This window comes from Glycine max, chromosome 7 (assembly GCF_000004515.6).
Source record: "Glycine max cultivar Williams 82 chromosome 7, Glycine_max_v4.0, whole genome shotgun sequence".
Lineage (NCBI taxonomy): Eukaryota > Viridiplantae > Streptophyta > Magnoliopsida > Fabales > Fabaceae > Glycine > Glycine max.
The window spans coordinates 715,232-736,178 of record NC_038243.2 but is presented as its reverse complement, the minus strand read 5'-3'; the positions used below and the strand labels follow the sequence as shown (position 1 = coordinate 736,178).

The following is a 20,947-nucleotide window of genomic DNA, read 5'->3' as shown; positions in this document are numbered from 1 at the left end:
GATGCAGATAATATGATTAGTTAACGTTAAACCAGTCTCAATTATAATCTTCTCTGTAATTGACATAATGAAGACACATTCATTTATGTGTATTGATGAGCAAACAACATATTGTTGGACATTATCAAATGATGGTGACAAATTAAGGATGAACAGGATTTATTTAACTACAAATCAAATTGAGGTGTGTCAATGTCACGATCTTTTAAAACTGTTGGTGATTTTGCTCAATTTTTTTGTTTGAACTTCCTTTTACATATTAATTGTAGTAACTGCAAGTTTGTTTTGTTTTTTAAAACATATTTCTCTTTGAACTTTGAAGTGTTTATTTTATTTCTTTATTCATTTATTTTTCTTAGACAATACAATTACTTTGAGTAAGATATAGATTTCTTGTTGTGTGGCAAGCACGAGGACAAAGATTGAGTCTCGATAATTCGGCTAATTAAGTATAATGTTAGAGGTGTCAACACTGACATATATAGTAAATATCTTTTAAAAAGACTTTTATGTTAAAGTTAGTGTGTGAGAGGGAAGTGGTAAAATGAATGGTTCAAGGTATATCAATTGAAAGAAGTACTTTATATATAAAGTCTGTTTAGATACAAGGTTAGAAGTTCTTTTAAGAATTTCTGTACTGAAAAAAAAATTCTATATTTCTAATAGAAAAGATCTTAAAAGCATTTATGACTTGTATTCAAACAAGACATAGAGGCTTATTGACAGAAAAATCATTAAAATTGTTTGATTGCCATGTGACTAAGCACTTTAAGTGTTAAATTTTTTAATTTCTTGACGAATTCACCTTTATCCAGTATAGTCGGGTTGAGTCATAAGCGATAAAAGTGTTTTATCTTTGCCTTGCATTCGAGGCATGGATTGCTGAAGTTGACATTGCTTGAGGGAATCACTACTTATCTTAAAGCTTATAGAGGTGATTTTTAGAATAGTTACTCTCAAGTTGATATTGCTTGAACTTAAAAGGCATGATGATAAGCCTTTTTTCTTCTTTCTTTCTTTCTTGAGCCTAGTGTTTCATAATGATCCATTGATACTGGACACATTTACCTCATATTAATAGGACTTTTGTTTAGAAAATTTTGATACTTAGGTACCGCATAACTCTAGAACATGATCCCAAACTAGTTTAACAATTACTCATCATAATCAATTTGTCACCTTCTGTGTTAACCGAATAACCTCACATCTTAACAAAAGGAACCAAGAAAGAAAGAGGGTAGTTAGGCAAAATTGGGTGATGGAGATACACATGATGATCCATTTGATGAAGTGTCCCCACCTTCTAACAGATTATAGATATTTTTCTTATATTTATTTTTGTTTAAATTTACCACTCGAAACCAAGTCATAAACAAATTATTTGAAGTCTATAATGTTTTTATCCAGCACAGTATTTTTTTTTATCCGTCAGAAATAAAATCAAGCACAGTATAGGAATACTTAAACGATCGAACGTTAACTATTTTGTTTAGTAATGGTCTTAAAGAATTACTTTAGTTCAATCCAATATCAAAATGGTAAAAGGAAGAAAATTTATTTATTTTTGTCAAATTCTTTCCTATGGTTTGTTTCCCTCGGGTATAATAATTTATTTTTTAAACGTTACTTGAGTCAATAATTTTAATTTGGATGCTAACGATAAAGTCATGTGCATTGCGATTTGCGAGGAAGAGCCCATGGTATAGCTGAGGATGAGGGGCATTGCTATGTGCACCTAACATAATTTCTGGTACACCCAATAAAATAATAAAATTTCATTTCCATCCTTCAGTAAAGCTGATATAGATTAATCCGTATGAGGCTTATGATTTTTATTTACAATTTATATATGTAAAAAAAATTAATTATTAGATCAAAATTAATTATCTAAATTTACATGTTCATTAAATATATATTAGAAATTTTATTGTTATATATAACGATATTAATTATTTTATAACATAATTAGTGTATTAGCTCAATTGGTTAGAACATCGTGCTAATAATGAAAAATTCATAGGTTCAATTCCACCCAATCCATATGAGGCTTAAGGATTGGCCAATACATATTGGGTTTACGGATTCATCAATCCATATCAGGTTTATGGAAGGGTAAAAATGAAATTTTGCTGTTGAATTTTGTAGGGTGCACAAAGTAATGCCTGGGGATGAGCTTCTGATGACTAACCTGGCCCGCTTAGCAATTTGGGCTTGGACCCACTAACGGGTCCAGAACAAGCCCTCAAATGTTCCTTTGTGTTTCTCTTTAGTTAAATAGCACTTTTTTTTTTTAAAAAAAAAAGAGGAGCTCCTTGAGGGTAAATTGCTTGATGTTGCATTCTCAAAGCATTCCTCGAAATTGCATTACGGAACGTAAAAAAAGAGAAAAAAAAATAGAAATATGATAAAATTTATGATATGATAAAAAGAAAGTAATAGAAAAAAATAAAAAATATTGGTGGAATATATACAATTATGAGTGTTTCATGTATTCTTACTCTTTTAGTTATGCTAACTTTTCATGTATGAATGGAATAAATAAATATATTTTTTAATATTATGAAATTATTTATTTTTTAATTTCATGTACAATCTTATTTTATTTTAAAAGTCTGATAAATATATAAAACAACTCATATATTATCTTTCATTTAACACATTTATTAAATGTTACTTATAACATTAGGGTGTGCTGATGATATTAAAAGTTGTATAGTTAAGGGTATTTGGTCATCTACTTTCCTTTTTTAAAGGCATTTTTTGTCTTTTTTTTATTAAAGTTAATATACGATTTCAAAGGCTGTTTTTTTCTCCATTAATCATATTCTTTTAGTTTTTCTGATTAAAACAAAAAAAATCTCATCAGTTCGTTTAGTAATTATCTACACATGCAAGCATTATTTATATTACATAACATAAAACTTTTCTATCTTAGTGATTTTTTTTTTTAAATTCAGGATTTCTCTCATTTGCGAGTCAATGACTAATTCATGAATTTTGACATTTATTTAAGGAACCGACTTCTTTAAGGATATTTTTTTTTTACATATACACAAACTTCAGAATTAAATCCATAATCACATATTTATGAAACAAAATTTTAATATATTTATAAACCTACTTTTAATTTTAATATATTTAATTTTTAATATGGATAAATTAAATTAAATTTATATATTAAAAACATTATAAAATGATGTATCCAAATAAATTTAAATAAGTTTAGTTAAATTTCTATACACACTATCATAATTGTTATAACTTTTAAGATAATTATTGTAAAAATAACAGAAATTTTTCTTCTTTCACTTATAAAAATAACTTATATACATAAGTCCTTACACTAATAAATTAAGTTGTTTACCAAAACAGATCTTTGTTCCAAACTTTTTCCTTTCTTTTCTATTTGCCTAATATAGAAATATCATTGCTGATGTTTCTTCCACAACCCTAATTACAAACACATCTCGTACGAAAGGGACATATATTACTAGAAGAATTAGACTATCCGACATGAATGATTAATTAAACGGAAGATTATGAATTTTATACGTCTCATTAATTGACTACATTCGATGTGTTAACCGTTTTATTGATTTATTTTGCAACATATGATGTGTTAACTGTTAATTAATCTGTGTTTTAGATATGAAATTTTTTAATTCAAGCACCATATGAAATAATGATAAAAAAAAGATCTAGGAGTTTATTTAGGTAAGCTTTTTTAGAGGTACTTCTAAGAGAAGAAAAAAAAAGAATTTTTCCATAAGTTAAAATCAGTTTTTCATTGACTAACTATATTAGTTAAATTATAGATGTTTTCTCATATTTTAAAGACATTATATCAGAAATTTTTTATAAAATTAACTAATGAAAAATTCATTTTAACTTTGAAAGAAATTTATCTCATTTTCTTCTTCTCTTAAAAATACTTCTAAAAAAATATAGATTACTAATTCAATTGATTAAGTATGATTGATATGTTGTTATAAACCTTGGGTTATGAAAATTATACGAAACATTTCATAATGTAAGATTGTAACTAATATAAATTTATCTATTTAATACTATTGCTCAGTACAAGATTGTTAGTTCAAAACATTTTCATCACCAAAATAGCTAGTGTTGTGTTGTGAATTGGGATAGCACAACAGTTTTATGTGTTTCACAAGGGGTTTGATTAATAAAATGCTTAAATTGTGAGAAGGGATCACATACATGCACGGGTAAAGAGGTAAATTATTAATTAAATCATTTATCCAAAAATAATTTTTAAAAAATCAGCAACTTATATATAACAGTTTAGTTGAGGATGAATATATAGGTAGAAAACTAAAATAAACAATGAAAGGTATGAAGTCAATTTCAATGAGAAAAAAATAAAGTAAAAATATTGATAAGGTAATGAATCGATTTGCCATTAGCTGGTTCGTTACTTCTTACTTGACTTTCCTTGTGTTAATGATTAATCAATTAATATGATTATGAGAAAGTAGTGATTGAGGTATTTGGTTTTATTGTTTTCTATTTTCATTTTTACTGAAAATAGAAAATGGGGATGAAAATGTTTTTAGTTGAATTTTTGTTTTCATTTTCAATGAAAATATTTTCTCAAACAAACTAAAAATTGAAAATAATAAAATTTCATTTTTGAGTTGAAATTAAGAACCTCATCTAAGTAAAATAAAATAAAAGTGCAGTGATAAAAAATGTAATTTTAAATAAATATAAAAATACATTTTCTTTTTAAAATGTATTTTGGGACTGGTGCTTACCCTTGTGGGATCTTATTTGCCTTTTTTTTTCTTTCTTTCTAGATATCTGAAGAAATGATTTGGTAAGACAAATTATATATGCATAGATCAGTGTTCTAATGAGGAACTTAAAGTCTGATAAATTTTTTACATTTGAGACATTCTACAATTAGAATTGAGAATTTCAGAGATGTCATCGGCAACTGCTTTATAATGAATTAATGGCTTAATATAGTTTCAGAGAGTTCAAATATATATAGCATATAATAATTAACAGAAATATGGTGGCGCTTAACATCACATTTATGTGTTAACTACTAGCCGGGGAAGAAGACAGGTTCACTCTGATGCAGGGCTAGGCGCGTTGCTTTGAAGTATGAATTAATCCTTCATTACATTTTCTTCATTCATATAAAATCAGCTACAGTACTCAGATACTATAGGTAGTATGCATCTGTACATGTCTGTGAAATGCCGTCTGATTAGCACCTATCATCAATGTCGTAATTGGATAATAATATACTACCAATATTATATATATATGATTTTTATTATTTAATTAAAATTAATCTAACTTTATATATAATTATATATTCCTGAGAAAATAATTGGTAATTTTATTTGAATGATCCATTAAAGAAAAATGCACATAAATTTTTTAATTGGTGATGTGATTATTGATTAACTTATAATATTGGTCATTGTATAATTATATAATCGTAATTTATAGTTATTATTTCTTAGCAAAGTTACATCTTCCCACTTACAAGAGTTTTTTTTTTTTTTTTTTTTCATGTATTGATATCAAGTAATTAAGAACTCTCTGTCATAAGAAAGGAGAATTTTAAATCTAAAACATACAACATTATTGTCAAAATTAATTAAATTAATAAGCAAAAAGAAGTTTCTCCACTCGTGTTTTTCTTCTTTTTATCAGTCTATATAACATACATTTTCTACCCTATTTTTTTTTTATATCATTTCTATTTCATTCATTTTCATATATTCCTCTCTCTTCATTCCTAATCCAAAGAAAATACTAAAAGGGATATACAAAAATTAAGGAGAATGCATGCAGTGAGAGTGAGAGCATTGTGTTGGAATGTTACCATCTGTTGTTTCCTTGCTACCCCACTCCATGCAACCTTCTTTCTCCCATCACCAAAACCTGAGTATCTATAACTCCATCTTTTAACTTTAATCCACACATAAATTAACTCATCCCACACACATTCTTCAAAAACAAAACCCACCATGACTGATAGGGTTCACCCTTCGGCCAAAACCACCGCCAACGCCGGCCCCAAGCCGACATTCCCCGCTACGAAATCCCAGCTTTCCGGCGCCAACCGCCCCACCTACCGCCCCCAACCGCAGCACCACCGCCGCCGCCGTAGTCGCGGATGTGCCTCCACCCTCTGCTGCTGGCTCCTCCTGATCCTCCTCTTCCTCCTCCTCCTCGTCGGTGCCGCCGGCACCGTCCTCTACTTTCTCTACCGTCCCCAACGACCCACATTCTCCGTCACCTCCCTAAAACTCTCTTCCTTCAACCTCACCACTCCCTCCACCATCAACGCCAAGTTTGACCTCACTCTCTCAACAACTAACCCTAACGACAAAATCATCTTCTCCTACGACCCTACCTCCGTATCCCTTCTCTACGGCGACACCGCCGTCGCCAGCACCACCATCCCCTCCTTCCTCCACCGCCAAAGGAACACCACCGTGCTCCAGGCTTATGTTACTAGCACTGAGGAAGTGGTGGATAGTGACGCCGCGATGGAGCTGAAGAGGAGCATGAAGAGGAAGAGTCAGCTGGTGGCGCTGAAGGTGGAGCTGGAGACCAAGGTGGAGGCCCAGATGGGCGTGTTCCAGACGCCTCGAGTCGGGATCAAGGTTCTGTGCGACGGCGTCGCCGTATCTCTCCCCGACGATGAGAAACCGGCGACGGCGTCGGCTGAGAATACGGCGTGCCAGGTGGATGTGAGGTTTAAGGTCTGGAAATGGACCGTTGGATGATCAGAAGCTTTTAGACATGCACACGTTTGATATTATATATGTTGTGGTTCTTGTGTTTCTTTTTTCTTTTACATTTTTTTTTTCATTCTCATTTGGCATATTTTTCTGAAATTTGTTTACAATTAATTGCATGCTTGTAATTTGTAAATGTTACTTCGCGGCAAGGAGCATGAATCAGATTCAAGCTTTAGCGGGACACAAGCGGTGAATTGTGTCACACACCCTTTTAAATTTATTTTATTTTAATATCATGGCCATGCTAATAATGAAGTTCATATAGTGTACACGGACCCTTTAAGTCTTATTCTTTTCTTTTTCCTACAAATGATGTAGCATTGTACTCGTAATACCATTTTTAATCTTTTTTTTATGTGCACATAAATTACAATCATGGTTGGAGTCTGGAGCCATTTGTCCTTTTTATTAAGCACATCATTATGGATCTATATGCCTCTACCAGTTTTCCTTGCAAAATAATTTGTATTAGTCCTCTTAGACGCATGTTGTCCAACACATGGCAACAACTTTATCTAGCAGCAGTAAATTAATTGCATAAAGTTCAGTTAAACATGGCCAAATAAATATACACAATTTAATAGTATGTTAGGAGAATAACCTGGTATGGGTTTAAGTCAGTCCTAATTTCTGTGCCAATTTGTTTGCTAATGAATTTTTTGTGCTTTCACCTGAATATTTAAAGTTTCTATTTGTGATGTTAAGTAAATTATCTTCATGTGAAGTTAGGATGTAAAAGACGATTGTAGAAATGACAAAATTTTATGTTTGAGAATATAATCTTATTTCACTTGTAATTAACGTTGTGATGTTTTTCTTAAAGTGAAACATTATTTTTTTTGAAAATTTTCATATCCACATTAATTAAAATGTTTTTTAGATAACACATTAAAATGTTTTAAATACATTTTCATAAGCACCTTGCATATATTTTATATTCAAATAAATGATATTTAAAATAGTAAGTTATATAATAATTATATTTTTACATCTCTTGTTGTTTTTTTTTGTTAATTTTTAATATTTTCTAAGTTTAGAATTTTGGAATAACTTTGAGAGGGAAAAAAACTACAATATACGAGACTACACCTATATGTGTGAGAATGGAAGCCAGATAAATTGGGTGCTGCATGGAGAGCGTCCTTGCACTTTTGATTTGCGACTGCGGCGCGGTAATTTGCAGTGTATTTTGTAGAACACTGGAATTACATCAACATCTTCTACTTGTTTTCTGCATTCCATTAGCTCATTCAAGCACCAACTAGAAGATGCGTAGTTCTCTGAGAACATAACCAAGAAGACGTTAATGGCTTCCAAGTTGTTTCTACGGAGAGCAGCATGAAGATGGCTTGTGAAGTAGCCGCGAGTATCCTCTTTTTGGCAACAGAAAGAGAGGAAGAAGCACAAGCAACAATAGCAGAACAAGTAGAAGCCATGGGTGTGTGAAGTAGAAAATACTATTCTCAGGTGTAGTGGGGGTACTCTATTCATATCTTTGCTTTTATATTTAAATAAATAAATGTCATCTTTTATTTTGATAGTAATTTGTTTGTACATAAAAATGACTTAAGAAACAAAGTAGCAGTTAGAGCCTAGAGGCATGGCCGACCGGATGATGCGCATAATGTGATAGCTTTCAAATATTTTAACAGTGTTGTCAATTTTTTTCCTCATGCGTCTATCTTTTATATATACACGAGATCGATAAGGGAGAGAAATAAGAAAAAGGTAAACTAAAAATATAAAAATAGATTATGAGATAAAAACTGGAATATATATATATATATATATATATATATATATAAAAGAAAAGATCAAATTATATCGATATTATTTTAATAATTATTATATTATTTTTATAATTTAATATAAAATATAATTTTATTTTATTTAATCGTTGAATTATATTTATATATTATCAAATATTGTTTGGGTTAAATTTTAAATAAAGTTATATATATATAAAAGTAACATCCTAAATATGTTTTGGTTTCTGCTTTTTTTTTAAACCCTCTTTTGTTTCCATTCAAAAATCCTAAATTTGTTTTAGTCTACTAAAATAATGTTGTAAAATTACGAATAAAGTTTGACATAGATAATAAACAATTGCATGCATTCTTATATTTTAAAAAATTGAATGAAAAATTATAATTATTCATTTATTTTCTCTTTTATCCTACTTCCATTTCATTTTCTCTTTATCTCTATTTTTTTTCTCACATAATTTCTTTTTAGCTTTTTTCTTCTTCCTATCTCTCTTGTCTTTCCACCCCATTTTGGTGTGAACGATAATCAAGACTCAAGTTGAATTCAAATATACTTATTTTATAAACAAATTTTTTCTTATTAAAACAGCTAAAATTGAGAAAAAATAATCTTTCTCAAACATACTACTTAAGATTATGAGTTTGAACTTAGGACGGACTCTTACATCTTGCACCCCATTGAAACTTGAATGGACAAATTTGTCCTCCCTTTCCCTTTCTTCTCGCCTCCACCAAACCTCCTGTCACCCAACATCTTCCAAAGCCAACCACCAAATCTGCTACCCACGAACCACCCAAACACCATTGCGCCCAATGCCATGCTGCCACCTCACCCTATTGCGAACAAATCACAACCCAACTACAACCAAACAGAATCATGCTACCATCCATCACCCTAACCCAACGTGACCAAATATATCAAAATAGCTCATTCCAAAACCAGAATAACTATTCCAGAATATTACAAACATGTTTCAAAATAGGTATTCTAGAATATATTTTTGGAATATATCTTCGTACTTCGGAACAACTATTATGGAATATATTTCTAGATTCCATGCCTTATTTTGGAATACGCCAGGCCAAGCTTTGAAAGGCCTGAGCCTAGCCTACGATGAATCTTTGAGGTCTGAGTCTGGCCTATAGCCTATCAAAGACTTTTATTTTGGCTTGGACTGACCTTCTTAAAAGTCTGATCTAGCTTGATAGTCTTTTTAAAAGCATTTTTCACAATAAATATTTAATATTCTATGGAGTAGGAACGTAATAAAAAAGTTGAAGAAAAAGGAAAGTCAATCAAAATAATGAGGAATATAAAAGGAGTCATGACTCAAACCTAAATTGTAATTAAAGTCCTTGATTATAGGAATAAAAGTTATGGAGCAGTAATGTGTAATCAAAGTATGATAGTTTCAAAAAAAAAATTAATTGTATCCAAAACATAATATATACATAGGCCGACTTATAAGGCTTTTTAATAAGCCTAAGCTTGGTCTATTTAATTTGATAGGCTTTTTAAAAAGTCTGAGCCTACCATTTTAATTAAATAGGTCAGTTTAGGCCAGACTTTATGTAAGCCAGGTCGTAGGCCCCTGTAGGCTGGCCTGGCCTATTCTCACCCCTAGGAATAGGTATTTCGTAATACATTGGTAATCCAAAAATATATATTCCAAATACCTATTCCAAAATATTTACTTATGGCATCGGTTTGCCAGAATACATTTATGGCATAGAAGATTACATTGGAAAAGGAATGAGTCAAAGCCGAAGCAAAGCTCACCTTCAATGGCGTTGGTGGCACAAGCTACACATCAGCAAAAACCTGCTTTGAAGCTGTGGCGTCGCAAAGGAAAGGGAAGGTGAGGTGTTAGGGTTTTGAGCTGTAGGAAGAGGAAGGTAAGTTGTGGATATTGAAAATTTTTGAGGTGCAGGAAGCAATTTTCCTAACGGAAGTAGTCCCTTCTAAATTTCTTATTGGGTTGGGCCGTGTAGCAGATCATGGGCCAAGCTTTTCAGAGAAGGGAATTTTCCAGAACCCAAACAAAAAAGGAATAAGAAAATGCAGCAGCAAAGTCACAGAGCATAAACTTAAACCCTCTGCAAAGCCCTACTAGTTGTTCTATTAGTTGCCATTTCTGATTTCATTTTCTGTGAATTTGATTTCCAATTCAATTGTTGCTGCAAACTGCGATAGCAATGTATCGATTAGCTCGTAGAGTAGGATCCTCCATTGCTTCTCCTTCCGCTAAGAATCTCGTAAGGGACCTACACCTATTGCTTTTCTCTTTACTTTATCACTCACTCTTTACTCTTTAGGCTAATCTCACATTGGCTAGTTCATGAAAATGGGTTTGTTTCTGCATTATTAATTTCCATTGATCTGTTGTGTTTTATATAATTGGTTTGTTAAAAGGGTGAGTTATCTCAGTGACTGTAACAGAGGAATAATGACTTGATTTTTGGGGGACAGGTATATGGTGGAGTATTGTCAAGCAGAAATTTTGTGAGCAAAGATATCAACTTTGGGGTTGGGGCTCGTGCCGCAATCCTCCATGGGGTAACTGAGGTTGCTGATGCTGTCAAAGTTACCATGGGACCCAAGGTATATATGTTGCTCATTTAGTATGATTGCTACTGATGCTATCTATGGTCTTATTTTGTTGTCGAATTCTATTTTGCCAGCATGTGTCTAACCTTTTCTTTTGGTAATTTGTTACACATGCTTGCAAATTTGGATGTTTAAATAGATACAAGTCATTCTTTTGTTGTGCCAAATTATTCATTTTTTTTGTTGTTGTGATGAGTCTGGAGGACAAAGGTTGACAAGAGGAGTTGATGTGATGGAGAGTAAATTTATTTTTCTGCTTTTGTTTTGAATTGATTGAATCAGGGTCGCAATGTGATAATTGAGAGAAGTCGTGGGAATCCCAGGATCACAAAGGATGGTGTGACTGTGGCCAAAAGTATCAAATTTAAAGACAAATCAAAAAATGTTGGTGCGGATCTAGTCAAGCAGGTGGCCAAGGCTACCAACACTGCTGCTGGAGATGGTGATTACTTTTCTTTCAAACCCAAACCTTTTATGTTGAAAGTATACTACCATTGTTCATAAGGATTTTGATTTTCTTTGATAGCATTACTTCAGTATAAGTCCCTCTAAATGCTTCTTTTTGGGACCCTGGAACTAGAATAGGGATTTATTTCGATCTCAGGGTAATTAATGAATACTTGTTTATAAAATAGTCACTGACTAGTAATCCCTGAGGATGGTCCTTCTTAAAACAGATTTGGTATGCAACTTGCTTTAGTGATGTTAAATTACTTATTAAACAAACGAGAAAAACATATAACAAACAAAGAAGATCATGTCCAATGATGGCTATCACTCTTTCATTAAATTTCTTAAATTAACATTTTCTAATATTATAATTTAAAAGATGTTTGAAAATATTAAAATAATCTCCTCTGAAAATTTCCACCCTATTTCATGTAAGGTGGAAAACATAGAGACGAACACAGTTATATTTGCCTTTATCTATTCCCTTTTAATACTCATTCATATCTTACAAGTCAATGTTTCTTCTCTGATTCCAGGTACAACTTGTGCAACTGTTTTGACTCAGGCAATACTCACAGAAGGATGCAAATCGATTGCTGCTGGTGTAAATGTTATGGATTTACGTCATGGAATAAATAAGGCAGTTGATGCTGTAATTACTGAGTTGAAGAGGAGAGCATTGATGATTAGTACGTCAGAAGAGATAACCCAGGTGCAAGGGCTTCTCAAGAAACTTTTCCTTTGCTGAATGAATTTTTGTTAAGAAAATCGATTTACTGTATGATGCTTGTTGCCCTATTATTAATTATAGGTGCATATGCATTGAAGATTTTTGGCATTACTTACACTTTACTTACCTGATGGATAATTAAGGGCAAAATTGCAAATTTGGTCCCCCAGTTTATCTCCAGTTTTGGATTTGGTCCCCCAATAATTTAATTCACGAATTGGGTCCTCCTATTTTGTAAAATCGTGCAATGTTGGTCCCCCAGACCACAAAATAAGAGAACCCAATTCGTGAATTAAATTACTGGGGGATCAAATATGAAACTGGAGATAAATTGGGGGATCAAATTTGCAATTTTGCCATAAATTAAGTGTCATTCATTAAACTGGGTTATGTTTTGTTTATTGGCTATTCATTTCTTGTACATGACTAGTAGGTTGGAACTATATCTGCAAATGGGGAGCGTGACATTGGAGAATTGATAGCAAGGGCAATGGAGAAAGTTGGGAAGGAAGGGGTCATTACTGTCGTTGTAAGCAAATTTGTCCATTTTTGTGAACTTATTACACAACAAAATTTCAGTCCAGGGTATCTATAATCTTAAAAACTTTCAGGATGGGAACACTTTGGATAATAAGTTGGAAGTGGTAGAAGGAATGAAGTTAACCAGAGGCTACATATCTCCTTATTTTATTACTGATCAGAAGACCCAGAAATGTGTAAGTGCAGACTATTCTTTTGTCAGTAACATGTACTCCATCCGGTCTTGAATATAAGCAAAAAAAATCTCCTCTATCTTAGTCTCAAATATAAGCAAATCTCAACTAATTTTTCCTTATTTAATGTTACTATATTTACAATACCCTTTATTTAATAGGTGTTTTATTTCCGAAGGCTCTTTTTTATGCTTGATATTAAGTTCCAATGAAGTGTAGTTTGGGAAAAAAGTTTATTTTTTAATAGGGATTGATACAGTTTAATGAAGTTAACTAATTTCATTAATAAGTGTCAAATCATTTTTTTTCATCTTATAATTGAAACCGGAGGGAGTATGCAATATGTCAAACATTCTCAAAAAATGAACTGTCATATTTGTCTTACAATAGATTTACCTTGGATTAAAATCTGATAATGATGTACGTTTGGACAAATGTTCTCTTATTATTAGTATTAGTGTAATAATGTATTACAAAGTCTCCTTTGTCTACTGTGAAGTTCATGCCTCTGCTCTGTAAAAGTTGTCTTACTGTCTTTCTATCTTACTATCATGTAGTCACTGGTAAGGACATAGGATACTACTCATTTCTCCAAAGCCTATTCATTTTTTAATATGAAATTTTGTTGATATTTAATATTAATGACTTCATGCTAAGCTATAGATTCAATTTGACAAAAGTATCTTTGTTCATTTCAACATGATGCACTTCATGCAAATAAAAAGCTTCATTCAATTTGGTTAACTTTCTTAATTTTAATTTTATTAGGAATTGGAGAACCCCTTTATTCTCATCCATGACAAGAAAATTTCAGACATAAATTCACTGCTGAAAATACTGGAGCTGGCTGTAACGGTGGATAAGCTAATCCTGATTCAATGTGCTCATTTTCATTTGCAATTTCAACATTCGCATTATTTACTTTACTATTTTAATGTTTATCAGAAAAAAAGACCACTCCTAGTTGTTGCTGAAGATGTTGAGAGTGATGCATTGGCTATGCTCATACTCAACAAGCATCACGCAGGGCTTAAGGTGATCGATCATACAGCTTTTTGCCTCAGTCATATTTCCTGCTACCTTTTGTTTCAATGAACTTGAATGCTGGATTCTTGTCTGATAGTCTGTGATCTTTATGCTGCCTACGACTTGCATATGCTTTCTTGTCTTGTTCTCCTATCTCTTTATCTTTCTCTCTTTTGTTTCTCTTCATTTTGTGTTGGGTTTTACTTTTACATGATGCTAAGGGTTCAGCAGATTGATAAACAACAAAATAATGATGAGTCCAATCCAAACAAAATAAAGACAATACCATGCATCTGCAAGTGACTACATAAAGGTAGTTTGAACTGTGCATTGTCTGTTTACTGCCATTATCTTCTTTCTTTACATCCAAAACCCTTGAAAATTTTTCCAAATTCTAACAACATTAAAGATTTCATTTACTTGGTACCATTAACTTGGAAGTGAGAAAAGCATTCTTCAAAACCTTTAGAAAGACAATAATTTCTTCATTTTTACTTTTTATAAATTCACACATAATTGAGTAGACTATTATTAGATTCTCAAATCCTACACTCCTACCTTACAGAAATGTATGGTAAACTTTAACATCTGTAGAAGAATTTTGGTTACCACAAGTGAAGTTTCCATAGTAGTTTTCAGGAGTGTGTATCTGGTGCATGCTTGCTTTTTCTTGTTTGCATGTTTGTTTAAGGTAAGTATTATTTATGGATTTGTAAATTGTTTTATGTGCTTGACCTTAATATGACAAGCTACTTGGAGTTTTATTTTATATAAATACTTGTTTTACTTTCTTTGATTTCAACTTTCTTGTACTTTAGGTTTGTGCTGTAAAAGCTCCTGGTTTTGGGGATAATAGAAGAGCAAGTCTAGACGATCTTGCAATTCTTACTGGAGGAGAGGTGATTTTCTATCCACATTTTATTTGTCTGATACCCATTTAAGGGTGCACTCTTTTTTCTTTTCATGATTTTAATAATTCATCTATTCAAGGTCTTGGGACTACAGCTTGTTGTATGTTATGAAAAAGATTATGATGAATTTGAAAACAGGTCATCACTGATGAGCGTGGTTTGGCTCTTGATAAAGTCCAACCAGAAATGCTTGGCACTGCAAAAAAGGTATGTGGCTTGAACCAAGTACCAAAATAAGTAATAGTTTGGTTCTACAACCTGTCATGTAATATAAAATCTATTATAATGTGCAACAGGTTACTATCACCATTGATGACACTATTATTCTACATGGTGGTGGGGATAAGAAGGTCATTGAAGAGAGATGTGAACAGGTATCTTTTTTATTTTTGAAGTATTAGATTTTTACTTGTACGTCATATATTTTTTAAATATTCTAATCATTCAACTGAATAATTTTTGTATGTATCTGTTTTCTGCTTTTCTAATTGATTTTAATAAACATAATTACTAGGCTCTTAACTTAGGCCTTATTCTAAGCATGCATTTGGAGCACTTTTTCTTTGCTATGTTTATCCTATTTCCACGTACATACAGCACTACATGACAATAATGCCTTTATGCTGTAGTTATTTTCTTATAGAACTCACAAGAATTATTACATGTTTAGCGGGTTCATGCCATTTGGTGTTTTGTGTGCAGTGTACTGTTTCCAATTTTTGCAGCTATGTTGATCAAGTGATGTCTGTTGTGTAGACCTTAAAATTATACATAATGACATTTCAGTTTTCAAAAATTGACATGTCATGACAATGTTTTCCAATTGCCGTTACTCAATTTAGATTGCCTTAATGTGGCTTATAGTCAAAAGTTGTTAAATTAGAATAAACTTGTGATGTTTAATAATCATGTAACTTTGTAGCTGAGGACAGCTATGGAAAAGAGTTCTGCCACATTTGATAAAGAAAAAGCACAAGAACGCCTATCAAAACTATCTGGTGGTGTAGCTGTTTTCAAAGTTTGTCACTCATCCTTAAAAATATTAGTCTATATAATGATTAATTTATACTCATTACCTCACATGGAAGATGCAACCAAATCTTCAGGTTGGGGGGGCTAGTGAGGCCGAAGTTGGGGAAAGGAAAGATAGAGTAACAGATGCTTTAAATGCCACTAGAGCAGCTGTGGAAGAGGGAATTGTTCCGGGTAATTCATTTTTCCTTCTTTCTGATGGGATAATATGTATATAGAAGAGGCAAGGGATTGTACTTTGTATTCTTATTCCCATTCTTAGAACACTAGCTCATCAATTAAAGTTAATATGTAATTATTTGAACAAGGTGGTGGAGTTGCTCTCCTATATGCTACCAAAGTCTTGGATAACCTTCAAACCCAAAATGAAGATGAGAAAAGAGGAGTACAAATTATTCAAAATGCACTCAAGGTAGTACCATTTGCTGCACTTGTGTTATTTTGTAGCATAAAACATCGCTTTCTTTTCTCTATTTTGATATTTTTACTTGCTTGGTAATTTTTCATGTTTCCTGACAATGCATGTCATTCATCCTAGGCACCGACGATTACAATAGCTTCAAATGCTGGTTTTGATGGTGCTTTGGTCCACAGCAAATTGTTGGAACAAGATGATCATAATTTAGGTTTTGATGCTGCTAAAGGTTTGTAACCAGTTTGCATATATAATAAAATTACATTGAAAATTACATTGAAATCCATTACAATTATTATTTGCCACCTGTTAGTATTATTTTGTTCATTGACTTCTGTCCAATATAAGGGAGTGAGCTTCCTGTTGGTTTGATTGCTTGTTTTTGTTCATATAGTTACTAGCTACAATCTTTATTACTGGTTTCCAGTTTGCACTTTGCACCATTTGCTTTTTTTTTTTTAGTTTATTTCACTTGACATTTAAAAAGAAAATTCTGAATAATTATTATACCATACAGAGTTTTTTTTTCAGTTATCTTTTTATGCTTATTTTGTGCTTGCTTATTTTGCTAAAGCAGGTGTCTATGCTGATATGGTAAAGGCTGGAATAATAGATCCTCTCAAAGTTGTTAGAACTGCTTTGGTAGATGCTGCCAGGTAAAATTATATCATCGCATTCACTACACTGAGTTTATTTATGAAGTGCACAAGTATGTGTAATTTCAGTGGGTTAAAATCATGTTGTATCTTAAATTAAATCAAGGGTGAATACAAGTCTTGTGCATTTTAAAGACAAACAGTCTTTGGCTATTATTATTGATTTAACTATTTTGTTGTCATGCAGTGTGTCATTGCTACTGACAACAACCGAGGCAGCTGTGGTGGATAATTCACATGACAAGAATAAACCTCCTAGTCGGGTGCCAGATATGGATGATTTGGATCTCTAACCTGCTTCACCAAATGATGGAAACAATTTTTTGTACCAATATTGGATTTTTGCTCCTTCCTTTTAAGGATGTAGTTGAGGCAGAGTTATAAACTTGGGTGGCAAAATCTTGTATTTTACAAAGTGAGGTTAAAATTATGAAACCTTCTATTTACAATGTTTTAGGGAAAATCACATCTCATGCTTGTTATCCTCATTGATAGGAAAAGATGAAAACTTGTCTCATGCTATAGGTGTCGTTCATCCAATTTATGTAACAAGTGCGAACCAAAGAACTCTGAAAGTCGAGTTTCTGCTCCATCCCCCCGCCCTCTATTGTAATGCAATTTGCTTAGTAACCAAATCCCATTTTGGGTTCTGTTGTTTAACCATTCAATTAATTTTTACTTCTTTTAACAGCTCTCATACCTTGTTCTACTTGTAATTTTAATGATGTTATGAATTACACTATTTTAGAGCATGTTTGGATCATTGTTGTCAATCGTGCATGATAGTGGGGTAGCGGAGCAATGTGGCACCCTACCGCTCCTAAAAGAGCCGTTCCGGAGTGCCTGGCTGCTGCTTATCTAAGGAGGCATCAAATTTAGTTTTCCGACAAGGCAGAGACATTCTGCAACTTTTGGTGAGGCAGAGATGTTCTGCAACTTCTGGCTAGACAACCTCTAGTAAAAGGTTTGGGTTGTAATAGCAAGGAACACACATAATGATTTTCTGAAAGATGGTGGATTAGAAAGGAGGTAGCAGTTGATGGATGAGAAAGAGTAAGATGCTATAGGATTTTATTTTGTCTCTTGGGTGAGAATGGAAGCTGGGCGTGCACTTCAAATTTAACTACTTTCCACTCCAAACCATCCTACTATTGGTTTTAATAATAGGATTTTTTTTCGCTGTTCTTTTTAATAGAGTAAGTTGCTATAGGATTTTTTTCGCTGTTCTTTTTAATAATTAATAATATATTTATATTATTATAAAACTATGAAGTACTCTTAATATGGTTTAGAATATTTACATTTGATGTTATTAAAGCAACTTTTCTTCTTTTCACAATTTTATTACAAAAGCTTTTGTTTGACACAATAAATCAATCTAAACATTGATATTAAGATATAATAAAAAAATACATTAATGATTCTTAATCTTCAATATTATTTATTTATTTATTCCTTTTTTAGTCTAACTTCTGAGATAATATATTTATCTTCTTTCAACTTTTATATTTTTTATTTTTTTTCCGTTTACATTTTTTACACTTACAAATTGACCAAATTGGATTGAATTTGAATCCATCCGACCATATAATTTTTTTTTGTATCAATTCAAGTTCAAAAATCTTCCCAACTACAATTCAAACCAACGTGTGGTGATTCTCCTAACCTTGTCTCATCCTCCAATACTTGAATCCTATGAAGTGAGGGGAAATCCCTTCAAGTCTAACAAGGAGGCATTTGTCTTAAATGATGAACCATTAATGTAATAAGAGATTTTTATATATTCATACAAATTTTTCATACTAATAGTTTTTTTTATAAATAAATAATAAAAAGGAAAAGATTAAGAGAAATATGAGATAAAATGGGTGATATGATGAAGAAAGATAGATAACAAAAAAAATGTTATATAATTTTGTTGTATGAATAACTTGTGTTTTTTTATACAAAGATGATATCATAGCTATACCAAAAAGAATAACATAAAATTTATGACTTCGCCAAAATTAGTAAGCAAGCTCTTTATTAATTTAAGCACTTGTTTGGCTCGGGCAAGACACCAGCCATTAGAGTTCAATACACACACCTGACACTACAATGCAATAGCAAGCAAGGCCATTCTAAAACCAAATTAAAAGGAAAAGGGAAATAGTTCCAGTTTATTATCCTTGGAAACAACTGCTAGAGAGATTGTTGCAATTGCTAGCTGTGTCAGTGTCATCACTGGAACAACAGCAACAACTACATAAACCACAGCACGTGAAGCAGTTCTTAAGGATGGTTATGCACCAACATGTATTCATGGTAAATGCCTTAATGTATGTGTATATATATTGGAGAAGGAGAGGGCCATTTTTGCATCTGATTCGATCTGCTTGTTGATCTTAATTTATAACCAGTAATGATATTCGTACAGCTAGCTGGATTTTGTCCACTCCTAGCTAATCTATACAAATAAGTGATTAAATATTATTTATAACTATACATGTAAATAAGATTGGTTTTGCTTTATAAGTAATTAATTGAACTTAATCCAACTTTTAGCGTCAAGGGACAAGTTAACGAAACTGTTCATGAGTTAGTTAGGATTGCTCCATACTTCAATTCCTAATCTCTATAGTTCTTATCAACCTATTCATTGTATTGAACAACTTTTGTTGAATGAAATGACATAAATTCATTCCAGTAAAAAAAAGTATTTGAAAATAAATAAACGAGATTGCATAATAAATTATCAACATGGTTCATATTTGTTACTTGTGATATAAATTAACTACTGTTGGATACTTTGATGACCTACATTATTAATTACTTGTGACAAAAACTATTAGATATATCAAATTCTAAAAACTCGTGATACTATTAATTACATACCGATATACAATCACTAAAATACACCTATTTATTCTTAAACTATTTTTTTTAACTGTTATTAGTATAAAATATTTATTAGTTCTGTCGACGGTTAATTCTCGTTGAAGAATCTGACTGATTACTTTTGGTGAAATTCTTCTTTCTCAACCAAATAAATTTTATCCATAATACTCGAATATGAGATCTTACTTAATGGAACCAAATTTAATATCATTCGAACTAATGACTTGTTAGTATTTTTAACTACTTTTAAAATAAAGTATCATATTTATAAATGAAGTTAATTTCCACATATGACTATGCATACACTCAACAATATTATTAATCATTTGAGACAAAATTAACCACTATTTAATATTTTAATAATCTTATGACATTTTTAATAAAGTATCAATAATTATATGTGATCATGTTCATTTACTTTTAATTATTTATTAGACAAAATTAATTATTTACATGTGTAATTACAGATGTAATTAACCACTATACTTTTTCTTCTTATATTCTTTTAATCTTATAAAGGTAGGAAAATATAAGTATAGGTTGATGTAAGTTAATTTCCTTCTCTTTTAGGGCTGAGAATCTTCATCCGGTTAACCTAGCAATAGCATCTATTCCGTATGAGCTGTCATATCTGTACCTTAGCATATATTATGGTTTCTGCAGGAATACGATGGACATATGCGGATGTTGTTAGTGACTGTCACAGTTTATCCATACTAGTGGATTCGAAGTTCATTGATGAGGTCATACAGGTGAGATCACCACACATTGACGTATACTTAATTTGTTTCGAATCAAACCTATTGTGATGAAAATCACATTCATATAGACTCCTAACTTTTTAATTATCACAGAATTATATATTATTTGTAAAATATTTTGTTTTCTTTATCTCTCTTTATATATCCTATCAATCCTTTTATCTTATGCTTATCAATTTCTTCTCTTCCTATCTCTCCTTATTGTACTATTTCT

General features: G+C 31.7%; 2 protein-coding genes across 2 annotated transcripts; both read left to right on the top strand.

Moving 5' to 3' along the window:
- Positions 1-5,939: 5,939 nt before the first annotated feature.
- LOC102669753 (NDR1/HIN1-like protein 6) lies at positions 5,940-7,217 on the top strand. The gene has a single exon (XM_006582950.4). The coding sequence runs from the start codon at positions 6,009-6,011 to the stop codon at positions 6,771-6,773; it is 765 nt and encodes a 254-aa protein (XP_006583013.1). The 5' UTR covers positions 5,940-6,008; the 3' UTR covers positions 6,774-7,217.
- A 3,084-nt stretch (positions 7,218-10,301) lies between these two features.
- LOC100787285 (chaperonin CPN60-like 2, mitochondrial) lies at positions 10,302-17,763 on the top strand. Its single transcript, XM_006582949.4, has 17 exons — positions 10,302-10,810; positions 11,025-11,156; positions 11,445-11,604; positions 12,149-12,324; positions 12,776-12,871; positions 12,954-13,058; positions 13,824-13,910; positions 14,001-14,090; positions 14,900-14,980; positions 15,131-15,199; positions 15,289-15,366; positions 15,915-16,010; positions 16,099-16,198; positions 16,333-16,436; positions 16,563-16,668; positions 17,017-17,095; positions 17,283-17,763. The coding sequence occupies exons 1-17, from the start codon at positions 10,751-10,753 to the stop codon at positions 17,386-17,388; spliced, it is 1,725 nt and encodes a 574-aa protein (XP_006583012.1). The 5' UTR covers positions 10,302-10,750; the 3' UTR covers positions 17,389-17,763.
- The last annotated feature ends 3,184 nt before the right edge of the window (positions 17,764-20,947 follow it).